The 24,372-nt window shown below is 41.4% G+C and overlaps 1 protein-coding gene across 1 annotated transcript in view; it reads left to right on the top strand.

Annotated features, from left to right (window-relative positions):
* Window positions 1-24,372, top strand: part of MAP3K15 (mitogen-activated protein kinase kinase kinase 15) — a 148,967-nt gene that overhangs the window by 17,993 nt on the left and 106,602 nt on the right. Inside the window, 2 exon segments of the mRNA XM_032619352.1 lie at window positions 13,330-13,475; window positions 15,690-15,713. Coding sequence (XP_032475243.1) covers window positions 13,330-13,475; window positions 15,690-15,713 — 170 coding nt within the window.

Below are 24,372 nucleotides of genomic sequence, written 5' to 3'. Positions count from 1 at the left end.
GTCCCCTGCATTGGCAGGTGGATTCTTAACCATTGTGCCACCAGGGGAGCCCACTACCACATCTTCTTTATCCATTTGTCTGTTAGTGGACATTTAGGTTGCTTCCATGTCTTGACCATTGTAAATAGTGCTGCAGTGAACATTGGGGTGCGTGTATCTTTTTGAATTACGGTTTTCTCCAGATATATGCCCAGGAGTGGGATTGCTGGATCATATGGTAGTTCTATTTTTAGGTTTTTAAGTGATCTCCATACTCTTCTCCATAGTGGTTTTACCAGTTTACATTCCTACCAACAATGTAGGAGGGTTCCCTTTTCTCCACACCCTCTCCAGCATTTATTGTTCGTAGACCTTTTGATGATGGCCACTCTGACCAGTCTGAGGTGATATATCTTACTGTAGTTTTGATTTGCATTTCTCTGAAAATTAGTGATGTTGAGCATCTTTTCACGTGGTTTTTGGCCATCGGTATATCTTCTTTGGAGAAATGTCTATTTAGATCTTCTGCCCATTTTCTGATTGGTTTTTTTTTTGACATAGAGTTGCATGAGCTGTTTGTATATTGTGGAGATTAATCCCTTGTCTGTCGCTTTGTTTGCAGATACTTTCTCCCATTCTGTGGGTTGTCTTTTCATTTTGAATATGGTTTCCTTTCCTGTACAGAAGCCTTTAAGTTTAATTCGGTCCCATTTGTTTATTTTTGTTTTTATTTTCAGTACTCTAGGAGGTGGATCAAAAAACATATTGCTGAGATTTATGTCAAAGAGTGTTCAGCCTCTCTTTTCCTCTAAGAGTTTTATTGTGTCCAGCCGTACATTTAGGTCTTTGATCCATTTTGTTTATTTTTGTGTATGGTGTTAGAGTATGTTCTAATTTCATGCCTTTACATGTAGCTGTCCAGTTTTCCCAGCACCACTTATTGAAGAGACTGTCTTTTCTCCATTGTATATCCTTGCCTCCTTTGTCATAGATTAGTTGACCATAGGTGTGTGGATTTATCTCTGGGCTTTCTATCCTGTTCCATTGATCTATTTTTCTGTTTTTTTGCGAGTACCATACTGTCTTGATTAGTGTAGCTTTGTAGTATAGTGTGAAGTCAGGGAGCATGATTCCTCCAGCTCCGTTTTTCTTTCTCAAGATTGCTTTGGCTATTCGGGGTCTTTTGTGTTTCCATACAAATGGTGAAACTTTTTGTTCTAGTTCTGTGAAAAATGCCAGTGGTAGTTTGATAGGGATTGCATTGAATTTGTAGATTGCTTTGGGTAGTAGAGTCATTTTCACAATGTTGATTCTTCCAGTCCAAGAACATGGTATATCTCTCCATCTATTTGTATCATCTTTAATTTCTTTGATCAGTGTCTTATAATTTTCTGCATACAGGTCTTTTGTCTCCTTAGGTAGGTTTATACCTAGATATTTTATTCTTTTTGTTGCAGTGGTAAATGGGAGTGTTTTCTTGATTTCACTTTCAGATTTTTCATCATTAGTGTATAGGAATGCAAGAGATTGCTGTGCATTAATTTTGTATCCTGCTACTTTACCAAATTCATTGATTAGCTCTAGTAGTTTTCTGGTAGCATCTTTAGGATTCTCTATGTATACTATCATGTCATTTGCAGTGACAGCTTTACTTTTTCTTTTCTGATTTGGATTCCTTTTATTTCTTTTTCTTCTCTGATTGCTGTGGCTGAAACTTCCAAAACTATGTTGAATAATAGTGGTGAGAGTGGGCAGCCTTGTCTTGTTCCTGATCTTAGTGGAAATGGTTTCAGTTTTTCACCACTGAGGACGATCTTGGCTGTGGGTTTGTCATATATGGCCTTTATTATGTTGAGGAAAGTTCCCTCTATGCCTACTTTCTGGGGGTTTTTATCATAAATGGGTGTTGAATTTCGTCAAAAGCTTTCTCTGCACCTTTTGAGATGATCATATGGTTTTTCTCCTTCAGTTTGTTAATATGGTGTATCACGTTGATTGATTTGCATATATTGAAGAATCCTTGCATTCCTGGGGTAAACCCCACTTGTTCAGGGTGTATGATCCTTTTAATGTGCTGTTGGATACTGTTTGCTAGTATTTTGTTGAGGATTTTTGCACCTATGTTCATCAGTGATATGGGCCTGTAGTTTTCTTTCTTTGTGACATCTTTGGTTTTGGTATGAGGGTGATGGTGGCCTCATAGAAGGAGTCTGGGAGTGTTCCTCCCTCTGCTACATTTTGGAAGAGTTTGAGAAGGATAGGTGTTAGCTCTTCTATAAATGTTTGATAGAATTCGCCTGCGAAGCCATCTGGTCCTAGGCTTTTGTTTGTTGGAAGATTTTTAATCACAGTTTCAATTTCAGTGGTTGTGTTTGGTCTGTTCATATTTTCTGTTTCTTCCTGGTTCAGTCTCGGAAGTTTGTTCATTTCTAAGAATTTGTCCATTTCTTCCAGGTTGTCCATTTTATTGGCATATAGTTGCTTATAGTAATCTCTCATGATCCTTTGTATTTCTACAGTGTCAGTTGTTACTTCTCCTTTTTTATTTCTAATTCTATTGATGTGAGCTTTCTCCTTTTTTCTTGCTGAGTCTAGCTAATGGTTTATCAATTTTGTTTATCTTCTCAAAGAACCAGCTTTTAGTTTTACTGATCTTTGCTATCATTTCCTTCATTTCTTTTTCATTTATTTCTGATCTGATCTTTATGATTTCTTTCCTTCTGCTAACTTTGGGGTTTTTTGGTTCTTCTTTCTCTAATTGCTTTAGGTGTAAGATTAGGTTGTTTATTTGAGGTGTTTCTTGTTTCTTAAGGTAGGATTGTATTGCTATAAACTTCCCTCTTAGAACTGCTTTTGCTGCATCCCATAGGTTTTGGGTCGTTGTGTTTTCATTGTCATTTCTAGGTATTTTTTGATTCGCTCTTTGATTTCTTCAGTGATCTCTTGGTTATTAAGTAGTGTATTGTTTAGCCTCCATGTGTTTGTATTTTTTACAGATGTTTTCATGTAATTGATATCTAGTCTCATAGCGTTGTGGTCCGAAAAGATACTTGATACGATGTCAATTTTCTTCAATTTACCAAGGCTTGATTTCTTACCCACGATATGATCTGTCGTGGAGAATGTTCCATGAGCACTTTTGAAGAATGTGTATTCTGTTGTTTTTGGATGGAATGTCCTATAAATATCAATTAAGTCCATCTTGTTTAATATATCATTTAAAGCTTGTGTTTCCTTATTTATTTCCATTTTGGATGGTCTGTCCGTTGGTGAAAGTGGGGTGTTAAAGTCCATTACTGTGTTTGTGTTCCTGTCAGTATCCCCTTTTATGGCTGTTAGCATTTGCCTTATTTATTGAGGTGCTCCTATGTTGGGTGCATCAAAATTTATAATTGTTATATCTTTTTCTTGGATTGATCCCTTAATCATTATGTAATGTCCATCTTTGTCTCTTGTAATAGTCTTTGTTTTAAAGTCTATTTTGTCTGATATGAGAATTGCTACTCCAGCTTTCTTTTGGTTTCCATTTGCATGGAATATCTTTTTCCATCCCCTCACTTGCAGTCTGTATCTGTCCCTAGGTCTGAAGTGGGTCTCTTGTAGATAGCATATATATGGGTCTTGTTTTTGTATCCATTCAGCCAATCTTTGTCTTTTGGTTGGAGCATTTAATCCATTTACATTTAAGGTAATTATTGATATGTATGTTCCTATTCCCATTTTCTTAATTGTTTTGGGTTTGTTATTGTAGGTCTTTTCCTTCTCTTGTGTTTCCTGCCTAGAGAAGTTCCTTTAGCATTTGTTGTAAAGCCAGTTTGGTGGTGCTGACTTCTCTTAGCTTTTGCTTGTCTGTAAAGGTTTTAATTTCTCTGTCAAATCTGAATGAGATCCTTGCTGGGTAGAGTAATCTTGGTTGTAGGTTTTTCTCCTTCATCACTTTAAATATGTCCTGCGACTCCCTTCAGGCTTGCAGAGTTTCTGCTGAAAGATCAGCTGTTAATCTTATGGGGATTCTCTTGTGTGTTATTTGTTGTTTTTCCCTTGCTGCTTTTAATATTTTTTTCTTTGTATTTAATTTTTGATAGTTTGATTAATATGTGTCTTGGTGTGTTTCTCCTTGGATTTATCCTGTATGGGACTCTCTGTGCTTCCTGGACTTGATAAACTATTTCCTTTCCCATATTAGGGAAGTTTTCAACTATAATCTCTTCAAATATTTTCTCAATCCCTTTCTTTTTCTCTTCTTCTTCTGGGACCCCTATAATTCGAATTTTGGTGTGTTTAATGTTGTCCCAGACGTCTCTGAGACTGTCCTCAATTCTTTTCATTCTTTTTTCTTTATTCTTCTCTGCAGTAGTTATTTCCACTATTTTATCTTCCAGGTCACTTATCCGTTCTTCTGCCTCAGTTATTCTGCTATTGATCCCTTCTAGAGAATTTTTAATTTCATTTACTGTGTTGTTCATCACTGTTTGTTTGCTCTTTAGTTCTTCTAGGTCCTTGTTAAACGTTTCTTGTATTTTCTCCATTCTATTTCCAAGATTTTGGATCATCTTTACGGTCATTATTCTGAATTCTTCTTCAGGTAGACTGCCTATTTCCTCTTCATTTGTTAGGTCTGGTGGGTTTTTATCTTGCTCCTTCATCTGCTGTGTGTTTTTCTGTCTTCTCATTTTTTTATCTTACTGTGTTTGGGGTCTCCTTTCGCAGGCTGCAGGTTCGTAGTTCCCGTTGTTTTTGGTGTGTGTCCCCAGTGGCTAAGGTTGGTTCAGTGGGTTGTGTAGGCTTCCTGGTGGAGGGGACTAGTGCCTGTGTTCTGGTGGATGAGGCTGGATCTTGTCTTTCTGCTGGGCAGGTCCACGTCTGGTGTTGTGTTTTGGTGTGTCTGTGGCCTTATTATGATTTTAGGCAGCCTCTCTGCTAATGGGTGGGGTTGTGTTCCTGTCTTGCTAGTTGTTTGGCATAGGGTGTCCAGCACTGTAGCTTGCTGGTCGTTGAGTGAAGCTGGGTGTTGGTGTTGAGATGGAGATCTCTGGGAGATTTTCACCGGTTGATATTACATGGAGCTGGGAGGTCTCTTATGGGCCAGTGTCCTGAAGTTGCCTCTCCCACCTCAGAGGCACAGCCCTTGACGCCTTGCTGGAGCACCAAGAGCCTGTTCTCCACACAGCTCAGAATAAAAGGGAGGAAAAAAATGAAAGAACGAAAGAAGAAGATAAAGTAAAATAAAATAAAGTAAAATAAAATAAAGTTATTAAAATAAAAAATAATTAGTAAAAAAAAATTTTAAGTAATTAAAAAGGAAAGAAAGACGAGAGCAACCAAACCAAAAAACAAATCCACCAGTGATAACAAGTGCTAAAAACTATACTAAAAAACAAACAAAAATGGACTGACAGAACCCTAGGACAAATGGTAAAAAACAAAGCTATATAGGCAAAATCACACACAGAAGCATACATATACACACTCACAAAAAGAGAAAAAGGGAAAAAAATATATATATCATTGTTCCCAAAGTCCACCTCCTCAATTTGGGTTGATTCATTGTCTATTCAGGTATTCCACAGATGCAGGGTACATCAAGTTGATTGTGGAGATTTAATCCACTGCTTCTGAGGCTGCTGGGAGAGATTTCCCTTTCTCTTCTTTGTTCTCACAGCTCCTGGGGTTCAGCTTTGAATGTGGCCCCGCCTCTGCATGTAGGTCGCCTGAGGGCATCTGTTCTTTGCTCAGACAGGACGGGGTTAACGGAGTAGCTGCTTCGGGGGCTCTGGCTTACTCAGGCTGGTGGGAGGGAGGGGAACGGAGTGCAGGGCGGGCCTGTGGCGGCAGAGGCCTGCGTGACGTTGCACCAGCCTGAGGCGCGCCGTGCGTTCTCCCGGGAGAGTTGTCCGTGGATCCCGGGACCCTGGCAGTGGCGGGCTGCACAGGCCCCCGGTAGGGACGGTGTGGAGAGTGACCTGTGCTCGCACACAGGCTTCTTGGTGGCGGCAGCAGCAGCCTTAGCGTCTCATGCCTGTCTCTGGGGTCGGTGCTCATAGCCACGGCTTGTGCCTGTCTCTGGAGCTCCTTTAAGCAGCGCTCTTAATCCCCTCTCCTCGCACACCAGGAAACAAAGAGGCAAGAAAAAGTCTCTTGCCTCTTCGGCAGCTCCAGACATTTTCCCGGACTCCCTCCTGGCTAGCTGTGGCGCACTAACCCCTTCAGGCTGTGCTCACGCCGCCAACCCCAGTCCTCTCCCTGGGATCCGACCTCCAAAGCCCGAGGCTCAGCTCCCTGCCCCTGCCCGCCCCGGCAGGTGAGCAGGGCTGGTGAGTGCCAGTCGGCACCAGTCCTCTGTGCGGGAATCTCCCTGCTTTGCCCTCTGCACCCCTGTTGCTGTGCTCTCCTCCGTGGCTCCAAAGCTTCCCCCTCCGCCACCCACAGTCACCACCTGCGAAGGGCCTTCCTAGTGTGTGGAAACCTTTCCTCCTAAATAGCTCCCTCCCACTGGTGCAGGTCCCACCCCTATTCTTCTGTCTCTGTTTATTCGTTTTTCTTTTGCCCTACCCAGGTACGTAGGGAGTTTCTTGCCTTTTGGGAGGTCTGAGGTCTTCTGCCAGTGTTCAGTAGGTGTTCTGTAGTAGTTGTTCCACACGTAGATGTATTTCTGATGTATTTGTGGGGAGGACGGTGATCTCCACATCTTACTCTTCTGCCATCTTGAAGCCGTATTTTCTTCAGTTTGTTAATGTGGTGTATCACACTGATTGATTTGAGGATATTGAGGAATGCTTGCATCCCTGGGATTAATCCCACTTGGTCATAATGTATGCTCTTTTTAATGTATTGTTGGACTTGGTTTGGTAGTATTTTGTTGAGTATTTCTGCATCTCTGTTCATCAGTGATATTGGCCTGTAATTTTTTTTTCTTGTGGTATCTTTGTCTGGTTTTGGTATCCAGGTGATGGTTGCCTCATAGAATGAGCAGAGTTCCTTTCTCTGCAGTTTTTTGGAAGAGTTTCGCAAGGATAGCAGTTAACTCTTCTCTAAATGTTTGATAGAATTCACCTGTGACGCCATCTGGTCTTAGACTTTTGTTTGTTGGAAGCTTTTTTTTGTTTGTTTTATTTTCTTTATTATTATTTTTGGCTGCGTCGGGTCTTAGTTGAGGCATACGGGATCTTTCGTTGCGGCGTGTGCTCTTCATTATGGAGTGCGGGCTTCTCTCGTTGTGGAGTGCAGGTTTTCTCTCTCTAGTTGCGGCACACGGGCTGCGGCACGTGGGCTGTTGTAGTTTGCAGCACGTGGGGTGTGTTGTTGAGGTGTGCGAGCTCGGTAGTTGTGGTGCCCAGGCTTAGTAGCCCTGCGGCATGTGGGATCTTAGTTCCCCGACCAGGGATCAAATCCCCGTGCCCTGCATTGGAAGGAGGATTCTATACCACTGGACTACCAGGGAAGTCCCTTTTGGAAGCTTTTAAATCACTGTTTAAATTTCAGTACTTGTGATTGGTCTGTTCATATTTTCTGTTTCTTCCTGGTTCATTCTTGGAAGGTTGTATCTTTCTAGGAATTTGTCAGTTTCTTCTAGGTTACCCATTTTATTGGCATATAGTTGTTTGTAGTAGTCTCTTATGATCCTTTGTATTTCTGTGGTGTCAGTTGTAACTTCTCCTTTTTCATTTCTAATTTTATTGATTTGAGTTCTCGTTTTTTCTTGATGAGTCTGGCTAAAGGTTTGTCAATTTTGTTTGTCTTCTCAAAGAACCAGATTTTAGTTTCATTGATCTTTTCTGTTGTTTTCTTCATCTCTATTTCATTTATTTCTGCTCAGATCTTTATGATTTCTTTCCTTCTACTAACTTTGGGTTTTGTTTTTTCTTCTTTCTTCAGTTGCTTTATGTGTAAGGTTAGGTCATTTATTTGAGATTTTTCTTGTTTCCTAAGGTAGGCTTGTATCACTGTAAACTTCCCTCTTCGAACTGCTTTTGCTGCATCCCATAGGTTTTGGACTGTTGTGTTCTCGTTGTCATTTGTCTCTAGGTATTTTTCGAATTCCTCTTTGATTTGTTCAGTGATCCATTGGTTGTTTAGTGGCATATTGTTTAGCCTCCATGTGTTGTATTTTTACAGTTTTTGTCCTGTAATTGATTTCTAATTTCAAAGCATTGTGCTCGGAAAAGATACTTGATATGATTTCTGTTTCCTTAAATTTACTGAGGCTTGATTTGTGGCCCAGCATGTGATCTGTCCTGGAGAATATTCCATGTGTGCTTGAGAAGAAAGGGTATTCTCCTGCTTTTGGATGGAATGCTCTATAAATATCAGTTAAATCCATCTGGTCTAACATATCGTTTAAGGCCTGTGTTTCCTTGTTGATTTTGTCTGGATGATCTGTCCATTGGTGTAAGTGAGGTGTGAAAGTCCCCCACTATTGTGTTACTGTTGATTTCTCCTTTATGTCTGTTAGCATTTGCCTTACATATTGAGGTACTCCTGTGTTGGGTGCATATATATTTACAGTTGTTATCTTCCTGGATTGATCCCTTGATCATTGTTTATTGTCTTTCTTTGTCTCTTGTAGCATTCTTTATTTTAAAGTTTATTTTGTCTGATACGAGTATTGCTACTCCAGCTTCCTTTTGATTTCCATTTGCATGGAATACCTTTTTCCGTTCCCTCAGTTTCAGTCTGTATGTGTCCCTAGATCTGAAGTGGATCTCTTGTAGACAGCATATATACGGGTCTTGTTTTTGTATCCATTCAGCCAGTCTGTGTCTTTTGGTTGGAGCATTTCATCCATTTACGGTTAAGGTAATTATCAATAGGAATGTTCTTACTGCCATTTTGTTCATTGTTTTGGATTTGTTTTTCAAGGTCTTTTTTTTTCTTCCCTTCGTCTTTTGTTCTCTTGTGATTTGATGTCTGTCTTTAGTATTGTGTTTAGATTGCTTTTTCTTTTTTGTATGTGTATGTATTGTAGATTTTTGGTTTGTGGTTCCCACGAGGTTTATTTTTTTAATATTTATTTAATTATTTAGGCTGTGCCAGGTCTTATTTGTGGCATGCAGGGTCTTTAGTTGCGGTATGTGGACTCTTCGTTGCATCATGCCTGTGGGATCTAGTTCCCCGACCAGGGATCGAGGCCTGGCCCCCTGCATTGGGAGTGCGGAGTCTTACCAACTGGACCACTAGGGAAGTCCCTCCCATGAGGTTTTGATATAGCAGTGTGTATATGTACAAGATCGTTTTAAGTTGCTGGTCTCTTAATTTCAAGTGCACTTCCAATATCCTGCATTTGTACTCTCCTCTTCTCATGCTTGCTGGTTTTGATATCATATTTGTATGTGGATGATTTCCTACCTTTAGTATGTTTGCCTTTATTGGTGAGCTTTACCATTTGTAATTTTCTTTTTTTTTTTTTTGCGGTATGTGGGCCTCTCACTGTTGTGGCCTGTCCCGTTGCGGAGCACAGGCTCCGGACGCGCAGGCTCAGCGGCCATGGCTCACGGGCCCAGCCGCTCCGCGGCATGTGGGATCTTCCCGGACTGGGGCACGAACCTGTGTCCCCTGCATCAGCAGGCGGGCTCTCAACCACTGCGCCACCAGGGAAGCCCACTTTTCCCTTCTTGCTTTTAATATTTTTTCTTTGTCTTTAATTTTTGTCAGTTTGATTAATATGTGTGTCGGTGTGTTCCTCCTTGGTTTATCTTGTATGGGACTCTCTGCGCTTCCTAGACTTAAGCTGAATGTTTTCTTTCTCATGTTAGGGAAGTTTTCGGCTATAATCTCTTCAAATATTTTCTCAGGCCCTTTCTCTCTCTCTATTCCTACTGGGACACCTATGATGCAAATGTTGGTGCATTTAATGTTGTCCCAGAGGTCTCTGAGACCTCACTCAGAGGCTCAGGACTCTCACTCTTATGGGAGGACCTCTGCGATACAATTATCATCCAGTTTGTGGGTTGTCCATCTGGTGGGTATGGGATTTGATTATGTTCCGAAAGTGCCCTTCCTACCATCTCACTGTGGCTTCTTTTTTGTCTTTGAGTGTAAAAAGTCTCTTTTGGTAGCTTCCAGTCTTTTTTGTCAGTGGTTGTTCAGCAGTTACTTGTGGTTTTGGTGTTGTTGTGAGAAGACAAGCTCAGGTCGGTCTCCTCCACCCCTTTTCCGGAACTCAGTGGCTGTTATTAGCTTGGATGCTTGCTGCCTCTTTCCTCAGCGTGTGCTGGCCATCATCCCCCTGATATGGGCGTGCAGGCACAGCGGCCCTCGCGCGCTCCCAGGATCGGGGAGTACTCAGAGTGTTGTTGCAAAGATTAAGTAAGATGACGTGAAACTATCTTGCCCATTTTCCAGAAAACATGTCTTTGTTTCTGCCCTTTTTTCCTTAGCAGTTCACTGTGCCAAAGCTTTGCCCAACCATGCCTTTGGAATAGGATTTCCTTTCTGAGGTAGGGTGATAAAGTCCCGTGCTGTCCTCCTCAGGGCTGGAATCCAGCACGCGTCCAGCATTTCCCCCCCGAGTCACTCAGTAGCCATCTTGCTTCAGTCTGTCCTGTTTTAATGAGACACCAAGAAAAATCTCCATCCCAACCCTTGGTGGAGCCACGGAGGGGCTCCTTAGTGGACGTGGTGAGGCAAGCGTACAGGTCTCAGCACAGAACATTGAGAGGGCAGAGGAAAGCAGGAACTCATGTCACCAGATTAAAATTTAATCTACTTGGCTACGAGCTACTCCACCAAGTTGCAGGTTTCCTGTGAAAATGGTCTGTATGATTGGAGGCTGCAGTCCTTCATCCCTGCTCTGCCCCTTCCCACCACTCTCCTTTGTCTTCCTCCATTTGCTTCCTGTCCTTTGTTAACTAATTATAGAAGTCCCCAGGGCCTTGGAATTAGCATCTGTGTTGCCGTTTCCTAATAACATCAGTAGGAAACACATTCTTTTTCATTTGAGAAGGTAATAGAGTCCAGGGAAAACTCACGTGGGCAGAACGTCTCATTTATTCAGCTGCAGTGTGGTTTTGACGCTGAGCAGATGTCTCTGGGGACCAGGTATCCATTTGAGATAAATTAACCAGGCTGGGTTGTAAAAAGCGTTTCCTCAGTATATACATTTGTCCTTTTTTGAGCAATAACCTCTAAAGGGTAAATTTGGATATGATAGTCTCCTGTTTAAGCCTTTCATGATTTTTTTTTTTAAAATAATGATGAGACATTGATGCTATGGTTATTTGTTGTTTTTTTTTTCTTTGAGTTCTTTTAACGAAACATACTGAAGTATTTGGAGATGAAATTATATGATACCGGGGATTTGTCTCAAAATTATGTGGAAGGGGATGGTGTGGTTGGCAGTAGAGATGAAACAAGGCTGGCTGAGTTGATAATTGTTGAGGGAAGTGGGGGCTACAGGGGTTCCATTATACCATTCTGTTTACTTTTACATATATGTTTGTAATTTTCCATAATGAAAATAAAAAAAACAAAGAAAACCCCACACCCTTCCATAGGTTTCTCATTGTCTCAAGCTAGTGTCCAGCCCCCCTAACATGGCCTTCAGACGCCTTCACCTGTCTGGCACCTACTAACCCTTCCAGGTTCATCTTCTTAGGTGTTCTGGTCCTGTGAAATGATTTGCAGTGGCCCCAACATGTACTCGCCCCTGACCACTGGCTTGCACTTGCTGCCTTCTCTTCCTACAATGCTTTTTCCCTCCCTTTCCATCCGCCCATCCTCTCCCCAGTTTTCCTGCCTCATATGGAGCCTCAGGCTCCAGACAGGTCACATGCTTTCAGCCTTCCCTGACTGCCCTCCAGCCGAGTGTGGGTTCGGTGCCCCCCCCCCAGGGGTGCCTCTGTCACTGTTCCCCTCATCTTAGCCTTCCTTACCCTGAGTCTAACCACTTCTTCCTTCCCGTCGCCTCTGTTGTATCAAGCATGGTTTTGAAGAAAGGGATTATGCCTTGTTCACACTTCTGCCCCTGGCACCAAGCACAGTGCCTGGCATAGAGCAGACAACCCATAAATTAGGGAAAAAAAAGGCCCACCCAGGACTTGCCAAGGCTCGGTCTCAGGCCTCCCAGTGGTGCCTGGTGCTGATGTAGCATCTCTCTGCCTTTTTGTTTCTTCACGTCCCTATTCACCTCGCCTCTGTGCTGTTTCATTGGGATTTTCAGTAACTTCCTGTGGGGTCAGAGCAGCACAAGCATAAGTTTGGGCACTGTTTCCCCAAATTTCTGCTGTACATCGTGGACAAAGTCCAGTCAAACTTGGAGCTCTGATACTCTCTTGAAAATGACTTGAAATAGTGTCCAATGCTACTAGGCAAATTTAAGTTTGTTATTTATTGATGCTCTGTGTTGCCCCTCTGCTTTGTTTTTTTTTTTTTTTTTTTACATCTTCATTGGAGTATAATTGCTTTACAATGGTGTGTTAGTTTCTGCTTTATAACAAAGTGACTCAGTTATACATATCCATATGTTCGCATATCTCTTCCCTCTTGTGTCTCCCTCCCTCCCACCCTCCCTCCCTATCCCACCTCTTTTTGATCAAAGTCTCTCTAGGACACAACTCCACGGGCATGTGATCCGTGCCGTCCAGTTGATGGTGACATATGAACCAGGAGCGTGGTGCGGGAATGTTCATTACAACAGTTTGAAATAGGAAAAGAAGAAATCATGTGCTCAAGTGAAAATGCATGAACTTAGAGCTAGACATACAAGTTGGTTGTTTCACACCAAAAACCAGCAAGTCAAAGAACATATACAGTATGATACTATTTATATAAAGTTCAAAGACATACAAAACTAAACAATATACTGTTTAGGAATTCATAATTATAATAATATATAATATGCATATACAGATATATGCAGGGAACTGATAAATGCAGAGATCAGGATGGAGGCGTCCTCTGGGCAGGAGGGAGAGATGTGATTACGAGGAGGCATATGGAGCTCTGACAGTACAGATAGCGCTTTGTGTCTTGGGCTGCATGGTGGGTGCATGGTTTTTCATTTCATTATACTTAATACTTTATATATAAGCTAAATACATTCTTTGGATATGATAAATTTCCTAATAAAAATAACATTTAAAATAAATCCACCAGCAATTTTTAAGTGAGACTATGTTCTCAGCACTTTGGAGAAGGAAGAGTTTTTTGGTTTTTAGTTTTTATTCCTGTTCAGCTTTTCTTCTGAAGTTCATGGGGGTAATTTTAATCAAATCATTCCTTACTTCTGCTTTACCTGAAAAGCTGATGATAGAAATACAGATTGCAGCAGCTCCCCGTTGGCGATCATCGCAAAGTAGGTTAAGTAGATCACCTCTCTCTCCCCCGACCTTGTCCCCTCCTTGTTCATCTCAGATGTTGCCGTGGTGGACATGAGCGATGTCTCCAGACAGCCTTCCCTCTTCTACCATCTTGGAGTCCGTGAAAGCTTTGACATGGCCAATAATGTGATCCTGTACCACGACACCGATGCTGACACTGCTGTTTCATTGAGGTAAAGAGTATTCACCTTCTCCTGAATACTTTGTTTTGGGAAAGCAGTATTGTGTGTTCATTTGAAATGTACATGTAGCAGAGGAGGTTGGAGAAAAACAAGAAAGATTTGCTCGTGCAGTTCCTTCCTTCCCACCCCCAGGTTCTAGCTCACACAGGTGGCTTCCTGGCTTCTGTGTGAGCGTATGTGCTAGAGATGTGCGTTTGCAGGCAACTTGAATATTTCCAAGCTCAGTGGGGAGGTGAAGGCACAAACTCCTGTTAGTTTCTGTTGAAGCAAACACAGCACTTTGAATCCTCTATTGGGCAATTTGATCCAAACCTGCACATTAAAAAAAAAAAATCTCGACTTGGATAATAATAGGAAGATGTTTAACAGTTACCAAAATGGGTAGAAACGTTTAGCACAAATGTAATCAGTATTTATTCTGTCATTTTTTCTCCCCAGTTTAAAGCCATGCAAACCTGAAAACTTGTGTGTTCATACACAGCTCAGTAATGATTGAGAATTTTTAAATGTATTTTTGCAAATTTGATACAAGCTTTTTTGGATAACAGTACTTTTAAAAATGCCCCTGTTTGTAAAATGTGAAGGTCAGATGTGAGTTGTTACAAAATTTAGCTAATATTAATATTGCTTAATATCTTAACATTAGTCAGGAAATCCTGGTCTATGTTAAATCATTTCAGGAATAAAAGATTAGTTTGTTTACAGCAGTGTTACTCAACCTTGACTGCACTTTAGAATCATTTGGGGGGTTTGTAAATATCGCAGTACCCAGGCCACACCAAGATCAATTATGTCACAATCTCTAGGGGATTTTTTTTTAACCTCCCAAATGTGCAGCCAGAGGTGAGAACCAGTGGTTCAGAGTTAGCTTTCATGGACGTCATTTCTAAATGTTCAGCTGCCTTAGCATTAAAAGTCACTAGTATATAAATGACACAACTTTGTGATGGCAAATTGGGCATTTTTGTTTGTGTTTCTTAAGGTCTGATATTAACCAGATGTTTCTGGGTTCTGTAACAATTTGGGATTATTTCCTGGTAGAAATACTACCTATCTCAGATGTGTAACCTTTATGTGTTAATATTATCACATACATCTTATATAGGTTTGTCCTCTCTCATCCTAGCACAGTGCTGTATTTTAAGAGTCATTCATGTGACAGTGGAAGAAGAAACTGTTTTGCTCTTATACTTTACGTTGTAAAACAGTTTCCCAAAAGGCTATAAACCAATCTAAATTACTTTAGATATTTAGATTTTTTTCTTTTACTGATATTCACTAAAGTGGTTACGCTTAGAAATATTTAGAATTAGAAGATGTGAAAGGGTAGATTATTAAGCTGTATTTTGATGAGAAACGTGAAACTAGAATGTATTTTTCCCCAATTCAATAAATTTTTTTTCTCATTTGTGCGTTAGTGAACTCCTCTGGAAAGTCCCATGACCTAGATAAGTTTTAATTTTTAATGATATGGAAGAATACTTCCTAAAACAGAAATGGGTACTCAGTTATATCTGACACCAGAAGAAGCGATCTGCACTTGTCAGAAAATAGAAATCTCAGAACACATAAAACACATTTTACGGGGACAGCTGTTCAATTATGTTTTCTTTTTTCAGCAAATGGCTTGCAGCGCATAAATGATACAGTCAAGGACTGCATAACCATTATGCTAAGTTAACCGGCTAAAACTGTTGTCATTGGGTTTGAGTTTGAAAATTCCTATAGTGAATATATATAAATATAATACCTATAGTGAGATGTCAGGAATCCTGTCAGCAACACCCCTTCTGTAGGAAGACTGACTTGGGTGACTCAAGAAATGGTTCCAGGCCCAAGGTTACCATGGGCTGCCCATGCGCTTCACTGCTGTCACTGAGAAGGCGAGGTGCAGGGCATTCCGAGCCCTGAACTTGAATCTCAAAATATCTTTGGACAGAAGCATTGCCATTGCTATGGGAAAATCCTTATAACCATATATGTCCCCCAGGAATTCCAAAGCTAACCAGTCATGATAAATTTTCCTTAGAACATGAATTTTACATTTCTTAGAGGCCCATTCTTCTTGAAGCTTTTTACAGGGGGAGGTTTCCAATGATTAACTCTTGCTCTAAAATGGGTGCCAGTTGATGGCATGGGGACAAAGTGCTTACTAGTGCTTATGGAAATTAACTGTTTTGGAAAAAAAGCTATGTTGATCCTATCTTTTCAGGATATGGTAACTCAAAAAAACACAGTAAGTATTGTATTTTCAGGTTTTTAACTTTGTGAATGTAAACATATAAAATGCTTGCCTGAAAATCCCACAGAGAGCCAAGTGATGTCTAATTGTACCTGTTGGTTGTGTTTCTAAGGGGGACACCTAGAAACCCCTACCCCTCAAGCTGCCAGCTGGATCAGCCCTACTCAGCTGCCCAGGGTGCAGGGCAGAGGGCAAGGTCAGGCAGGTGTACTTTTTCTTCGTTACACACTAGGACTTTGAGCCTGCAACCACCCGGCTGTCTTCTGAGCTGGGTCGGTGTTCCTATGGACCACCAGGATTCTTTCTGCTGGAGCCAGTGCCTCCATACTTCCCACCAAAGTTTCCCTCACAACAAAGAGACATGAACTTATACCGGAGTTAAGTTTGGAGCCTAGCCCAAAGTTCCCTGCTACGAGCTGAGAAGAAGCGGATGGAGTTCCACTTCTTTCCATTTATGTTTTTGAGTCTCCTGATTTGACTTAAAAGTTCCTGCAGTGACATAGTGATAACACCGTTTTGGTTTGACCTGTATCATGAAACCCTCCCCCACCCTATAAACATCCAAATAAGATCATGTCCTTGGAAATAGTGCCACGGTTATCCTGTACCTTTGAATACCCCCACCCCCAAAAAAACCTGCCCATCCTCCGAGAAATTGTGACCTAGACTAAGGACAGTTCTTTCTTACCTTTCCTTTGGCCCTCAGCCACTGACCCTTCTAGAAGGGCAGAGCCTCTTGCCTCTTTCCAGTTGGAGTTCCCAGAGGGAGAGGGAGAAAAGGGCCCAGGAGGTAGAGGTCTCCCGAAGGCGCCCTCCGCAGGGGAGCCGGAGCGTGGCGTGACGCCCCCCCTCCACAGAAGGTCCCACCCTGCAGCCCACGGGGGTCCAGACTTCCCCAGGACCCAGGTAGGGTTCCCTGCCAGAGGTGGAAGCCTTGACTCTCCTCCCCCAAGCCCGAGGATGAAATTCTAGGAAGAAAACAAATACAGTTTATGTCATTACCACTGGAGTGTGGGTTTAATAAGCTGACCTGAAAATAAGGCATCAAGGTGGTTTTCTTGGGGAAAGAACTGGGAAGATTTGTCGCTTCATTTTGTCCCATTTACATGCTAATACTGCCCACTTATGGGCTCTTTCCTGTTCTTTCTAGATCTTGATTTCTTAAATTACCTCCTTCTTGGAGACAGGAATCCAGTCAAAGGAGATTGGGCCTGCGGCTGGGAGGCACAGGGTGTAGTCCCGGCTCTGTCTCTTAGTAACTTCAGGGAGTCATTCCATCCCCCACCCCAATCCTCAGTGCCCTCGGCAGTAAAATGAAAAGGTTGAACTCTGGCGTTTCGTTCATAGATAACTTCCAGCACTCGTTGTCCGTGTTCCATATTTGTTGTACAAGTGAAAAGACGTAACTTGGGTTTAATACAAGGAATGTCTAGGAAACAGTTATTCCTTAAAACAAGAATTACATTCAGGCAAGGTGCAAGGAAGAAAACTCTTTATTTTTACATCCTGACTGTTAGTTGTGTTGGAGTCTAGAAATCCTGTTCTCGGGGAGACTTAGTGCCATTCTGTTACCATTCTACTACATGCCCTCCCTTCTGGTATGTTCTCCCTTGTCTAAACACCCAGGAGTTCCTTCACATTCTTGGTAATTCTACCGCAGCATCATTCTCCTAGGCTTTTGTTTGTTTTGTTTGTTTTTTAGGAACAAACTTATTCTAAACGATTTGGCAATGAATCTCCCTGCTGTATTTGGCATTACTTTAGAATTCTGTGCCCAGGACTGGTTGTCATGCTTGATGGGGTATGAAAATTTAGAGCATTCAGGAGAACAAAATAAAGGACCCGAGGTGACTGGAAGGGTTGAAAATAGCACCTAAGAGGAAAAGTTGAAGGGAAGCAAACCTCAGGAGGTATTGTTCATGGTCATTTTCAAATGTTGTCCCTTTTCAGGAAGCGGGGAAGCCGTTACTTCTACTCCAGATGTCATGGAAGTAGGGCAAACTGAAAAAAGGTTGGGGTCAGCAGAATGGACATCTCACAAGTAATGGTGATTAAACATTGAAATAGAATGTCAAAGTAAATCAGCTGACATTTAAGAAGAGTTTGTTCACTTGTCGCCTCCATATGGATGGAGGTAATGCTGCTTGGACGCAGGGGTATGGATCGTGTAACACCAGAGGTTTTGAGAGAGAATCTGATGAATTGTGGGTCTGTGATAATTGGATAGCTTTAAGAAAGAGAGATACAACATAGTTGTAGTTGGTGAATTATAAAGTCCTGTGAGTCAGGTACAGATTAAATGCCACACTGAGCATGCAGCTGGGTGCTTGAAGTGATTTATGAATATATGGAAACCAAGATGCTTTGAGATCTCTGTCTTCAGGTAGTATTTTATGTTTCTAGAATTGTGCCTGATACTGAATGGAACTCGGCTTCATTTGGTAGAGGGATAGTGTATTAGCCAGGGTTCTATAGAGTAGCAGTTCCCCAACCTTTTTGGCACCAGGGACCGGTTTCGTGGAAGACAGTTTTTCCACAGACCGGGGCAGGGGTGGTGGTTCAGGTGGTAATGTGAGTAATGGTTCAGGCAGTAATGCGAGTGATGGGGAGCGGTGGGGAGAAGTGGGGAGTGGCAGACGAAGCGTCACTCGCTTGCCTGCCGCTCACCTGCGTGGCTGCCTGGTTCCTAACAGGCCATGGACTGGTACCGGTCCGCGGCCCAGGGGTTGGGGACCCCTGCTCTAGAGAAGCAGAGCCAATTGGAGATACAGAAAGAGGGAGATAGAGATATTTATTATGAGGAATTACCTCATGTAATTATGGAGGCTGAGAAGCCCAACAATCTACCATCTGCAGGCTGCAGACCCAGGAAAGCCGGTGGTGTAATTCGGTTTAAGTCCAAAGGCCTGAGAACCAGGGGAGCCGATGGTGTAGATCAGAGAAGATGAGATGAGGTGTCCCAGATCAAGCAGTTAGGCAGGAAAAAGAGGGCAAATTCCTCCTTCCTCTGCCTTGTGTCCTGGTCAGGCCTCGGTGGATTGGATGGTGCCCACCCACAGTGGGAAGGGCGGTCTACTTGACTGAGTCCACTGACCCAGATGCTAATCTCATTCAGAGGCACCCTCACAGACACACCCAGAAATAATGTTTAATCTGGGCACCCTGTGGCCGGTCAAGTTGACACACAAAAGTAGCCATCACAGATGGCTACATTTGCTGCCATTTCTAGGAGCAGTTGCTTTGCAGGGATGTGAAGTATGGGAAGCCAATCTCTAGGCTTTGGGCTGGACCAGACCTGCAGCCCTTCTCGGCCCTTCTGTACTTTGGCAACACAGTATCACCTTTTGTGCTCACCTCTTTTTCAGCTGATGCTCATAGCCTCGTGTTCCAGGGGGGTTTTTTAAACTCTTTATTTAGGTATAATTGACTTACCGTAAAATGCACCTGTGTACACACAATTCAAAATATACTTGTTTCCAGACAACGCCTGTTCCCATCCCAGCCCCAAGCAACCACTAATTTGCTTTATGTGTTATAGATTTACCTTTTCAGGACTTTTCATAGAAACGGAAGGATACAATAATGTGGTCTTTTGCATCTAGTTTCTTTCACTTAGCATGATGTTTGTGAGGTTCACCCATGATGTAGCAAGTATCAGTAGTTCTTTTTTATTGCTGAAAAGTACTCTAGTGTATGGATATTACACGTTGTATTTATATATTCCCCAGTTGATGGACATTTGGATTGTCTCCACTTTTTGGTTATTATTCATAATGTTGCTATAAACATTCAAGTACAAGTCTTTGTGTTGCAAATATGTCTTCATTCCTCTTGGGTAGATACCTAGGAATGGAATTGCTGGATCATGTAGTAAATATATGTTTGACTTTGTAAGAAACTATCAAAATAATGTTCAAGGTGGCTGTACCGTTTTACATTTCCATCAGCAATGAGAGGTCTGGCTTCTTCACATCATCATCAATACTTGGTATTGTCTGTCTTTTTATTGTATCAATTTTAGTGAGTATGGAGTGGTATCCTATTGTCGTTTTGTATTTCCCTAGTGGGTAATGATGTTGAGCATCTTCTCATGTGCGTATTAGCCATTCTTAGTCTTTTTTTGGTGAAATGTCTATTCAAGTCTTTTGCTTATTTTTACTTGGATTTTTTAGTCTTACTGTGGAGCTGTAGAGTTCTTTGTGTATTCTGGAAGCAAGGCTCTTATCAGAGACTTTATCAATTACTTCTTTTATGGCTCATGCTTTTGGTGTTGTATCTAAGAACTCTTAGCCTCACCCAAGGTCATGAACAATTTACTCTTATGTTTCCTTTTAAAGTTTTATAGTTTTGGCTCTTACATTTATTTCTCTGACCCATTTTGAGGTAATTTTTGTGTCTGGTGTGAGGCAGGGGTCCAGCTTCTTTCTTTTGCATGTGGCTATCCAGATGTCCCAGCACCATTTCTTAAAAAGACTATTCCTGGGCTTCCCTGGTGGTGCAGTGGTTGAGAGTCTGCCTGCCGATGCAGGGGACACGGGTTTGTGCCCCGGTCCGGGAAGATCCCACATGCCACGGAGCGGCTGGGCCCGTGAGCCATGGCCGCTGAACCTGCGCGTCCAGAGCCTGTGCTCCGCAATGGGAGAGGCCACAGCAGTGAGAGGCCGGCATACCACAAAAAAAAAAAAAAAAAAAAAAAAAAAGGACTATTCCTTCCCCATTGAATTTTCTTGGCACCTTTGTCAGAACCAACTGATCATAAATGTAAGGGTTTGTTTCTGGACTTGAAATTCTATTCCATTGACTTGTATGTTTACCTTTATGCCAGTACCACGCTGTTTTGACTACTGTACCTTTATAGTACATTTTGAAATTAGGAAATCTGATTCCCCCAACTTTGTTCTTCTTTTTCAACACAGTTTTGGCCATCTGGGGCCACTTGCAGTTCCATATGAATTTGAGAATCAACTTATCCATTTCTACAAAACAGGCCATTGGAATTTTGATAGGGATTGCGTTGTATCTGTTTATCACTTTAAGACTTAACAATATTAAGTCTTCCAATCCAAAAACACAGGGTGTCTTTCCATTTATTTAGGTCCCCTTTAATTTCTTTCAGCAATGTTTTATAGCTTTCTGTGTACAAGTCTTTCACCTTCTCAGTTAAATTTATTCCTGGATATTTTATTCTTTTGGATATTTTTGTAAATGAAACTGTTTTCTTAATTTCCTTTTCAAGATTTGTTTTTAAAAAATACCTTTCGGGACTTCCCTCGTGGTGCAGTGGTTAAGATTCCATGCTCCCAATTCAGGGGGCCCAGGTTCGATCCCTGGTCAGGGAACTAGATCCCACATGCATGCTGCAACTAAGAGTTCACATACCACAACTAAAGAGTCCATGTGTTGCAACTAAGGAGCCCACCTGCCGCAGCTAAGACCCAGCACAACCAAAATAAATAAATTAATAAGTAAATATTTTTTAAAAAACTTTAAAAAGAAATACCTTTCACAGAAATCTTTAACACATCGTATTTTGCTTCGTAATTCAGTATTTGAGTTAAAATGTAATTCAGTTTTTGATCAGAGATCCATAAAAATGACTTCATATATTATTTTCATCCATTTTCATTCTTAGGCTATCTTCTACTGCTTTAGAGATAACAAAGGTAGACCCTTTCAGCATTTTATCACTTTAGAAGACATATTTATATGATGAATAATCAAAAACAAAGAGTGAAAGTGTAGCCTTTATGAAAACAAGAGTGAAAATGTAGCCAACCCCAAGAGACTACTTTATCTATTAAACCTTGGAACTTCCTGGTAGTTTGTTATTATTGTACATAGTCCACAGGTATTCTTTGTTTTAATTTTCCTTTGTAAATATAACCGTACTTTCAAAGTTACGTTATATTTTGCAGGTTGATTCCCTACAGGAAGTAGACTCTGAGACTGAGTTTAGTGAACAGATTTATTGAGGAGTGCCCTTGGGATCACCTGGGAGGGAGAGGAGGGCAGGAAGCAGGACTGGGAAGAGAGAGAAATCCAAATGGGATGCAGGCTCAGTGGCAGCCTTGGCCGATCCCCCCTGGGGAGCTCTGAGCTGGAATGACCTTTTGGAGTAGTTCTGAGTTGGGATGGGATGGCCAGGCCTTTATTCTCCTGTATCCATCCGTCACTGGAAGGAGAGTGACGTTGAGTGAAGTGCTCTCTGCAGCTGAGGCAGTTCCAGAAGGGGCTGACAGCAGGGGTGAGAGCTACAATGCTCCTGGTAGCTGGGGCAGCACGTCCTTCCTTGAAGGGGGGATGTGGGTGTACGCCTGAGTGTCCACCAGCTTATAATCATTTTACTTGAGAAATACGTAAATCGTATATACCCCAAGGCTAAGCATGTACCTCGAAAGCTGAGATGCACAGAAATAATTTTTTCCTTTGAATTGGTGGGAAATTATTTGGAAGCTGTGTGTAGCCTCACCAGAGAGGAAGCATGGGGACATAAACCTTCCTTGTTCCCCAGGAAAATTACTAGCAGAAGATGAGGTTTTCCACCCAATACTTGTAGAAGAAATTGTTCAAAGTAAACTAGACCTTACTTTCATTTGTCATGTCCTAAAGCTAGAGATCAGAGATGGTTTTTTAAAAGCAGAGTTAAATTTCCAAGCTAGGATCATGTTACTAAAAAACACCTTATTAAAAAACTAATCTGGTTCTTGACCTCTGGACTAGGTAAGTAGTTTTTTCCTCTGGAAAGCCAGTGAGATTTGAAAGAAGCTCACTGTTCCCATCAAAATAGTCACCTCTATGATCCCAGTGAAGTGAAAATTCTTTGAGAAACAGACATTGGCAGTATTGGGGGGTATTGTCTACAATACTGGAAGTCTTTTACCTGGCTTACAAGCACACTGAGGCCTCAAGTTTAGAATAACAGAATGTCTCCTGGTCCTTCCCTCTTGCCTTCCTCAGTTCTTCAGTTTTTTTTGACTTGGGATCCAGAATTACCAAGGATGATGTCGATTGCTTAGGGACACTTTGGTAAAAAGGCAGTTAAGTTTCTTTTCTACTTTCCATATCCTTTGGGTTTTCTGAACTCAGAATCAGAATTTCTGCCACTTTTAATATGAAGACTCAATTTGAAACAAGAAGGCTAGCTCTCATAGTAGATGGAGAATTTTATTTTACGCACTGAATGTGATTTATGTAAAAATTTCTGCCCTTTGAATATTTATTTCATTTGTATAGCTATTTTTTATTTCTACCTCATCTTAAGTTCTCTGTTCAAGTCTTTGTCTTTTTTTCCCCTTCATGCCTGTGGTCTGTGTTCTCTTTTAAATTGGAGTACTCTGAATAAATAAATAAGTTGGAGTACTCTGGAGGTGTGAACCATAAAACTTTCTCTGTACCTCTTGAATATCACAGGAGTAATGTCACATTTCACAGGGCCAATGTCAGAACTGAGATAGAAATATTTAATTCTGCCTACTAACTGAATAAGTCTTTAGTGTCCCATGATACCCATTTATTTTCTTTAAGACGTAATTCACATACCATAAACTTCACCATTCACTCATCTGTTGGTGTTGGGCATTTTGTTTTGTATGTCATGTCCGTGTCTATTTAAGGATATTTCACAATTAAGCTGGATTGACAGTGACAAGAAGTGTAGGAAGGGAGGGGGAGGACATGAGATTTGCCTGGCTCTGTGGTCAACTGTGGGCCAGTTGGTTAACCTTGCTGGGAGTCGGTTTCCTCCCTTATAAAATGAGCTGTTTATTAATAAGGTGGTTACTGTGACTTGTGCCAGCTCTGAAATAATTCTCTGACTTTATGATAGCTATTCTGTTATTTGAACAAAGCAGGTGGACTCTTGGAATAGCTCAGCTGGTGCTACATGGCATGTTCCCAGCAGGGGCGTCTTCATTCACCTTTCAGTGGCGCAGTAGTCTGATTATCCAACTGAAATTGTTACTCAGCTTCTGTATATGCATTTGTTCCTCTTATGACCAGGCCAGTATAGAAAGATAGCAATGTAGAATGCTATTTGCATTGATCTTAAAAAAATGCATTTCCCTGATATGCAAGCATGCTGATTTTTAAAAATTCTCCTTTAACTGACTAGACAAAGAATTGTACCTTGTAATCATTTTGTTTTAGAGTGATACCTGACCTAGATTTTCTTCCTTACTAAATTGACTTTGTCAGACATGGTTATGTTAAATAATTTTTTAATTGTCTTAGGTTTGCGCATTTGCTCCCTAAGTTTTCTTGGGAACAATTTTCTATGCTGTTTAAATTCTAGTTTTCACTAAGGATTTGCAGTCCATTTGTATTACAAGATTTAAGGTCCAAAGCTTGAATCTGCCAGCAATCAAGGTATGCATTCTTCCGTACGTGCTCAGAAATCAGCTTACCTCATGGGTAGTATTAAACCACCTTCCATCTGCCTTAGATTTTTCCCCCTTCTTTTGAGTAAGCCATTTGTTGACTGATTAAATGTTTGTATCATTACTTTTAAAATGTTCCCTGGAAGGTCAAGCTGAAAGTCTCATCATGAGTTGGTTGGGATAAATTCTTACACATTTTATTTGCTCCAAAGAATTAATTTTTAAAACTTGTGCTGTTTTTGACCAACTATGTGAGCTGCTGCTAGCCATAAACAAAA

Source organism: Phocoena sinus, chromosome X (assembly GCF_008692025.1).
Source record: "Phocoena sinus isolate mPhoSin1 chromosome X, mPhoSin1.pri, whole genome shotgun sequence".
In the NCBI taxonomy this organism is placed as follows: Eukaryota; Metazoa; Chordata; class Mammalia; order Artiodactyla; family Phocoenidae; genus Phocoena; species Phocoena sinus.
This window is presented reverse-complemented; position numbering and strand designations above follow the sequence as displayed.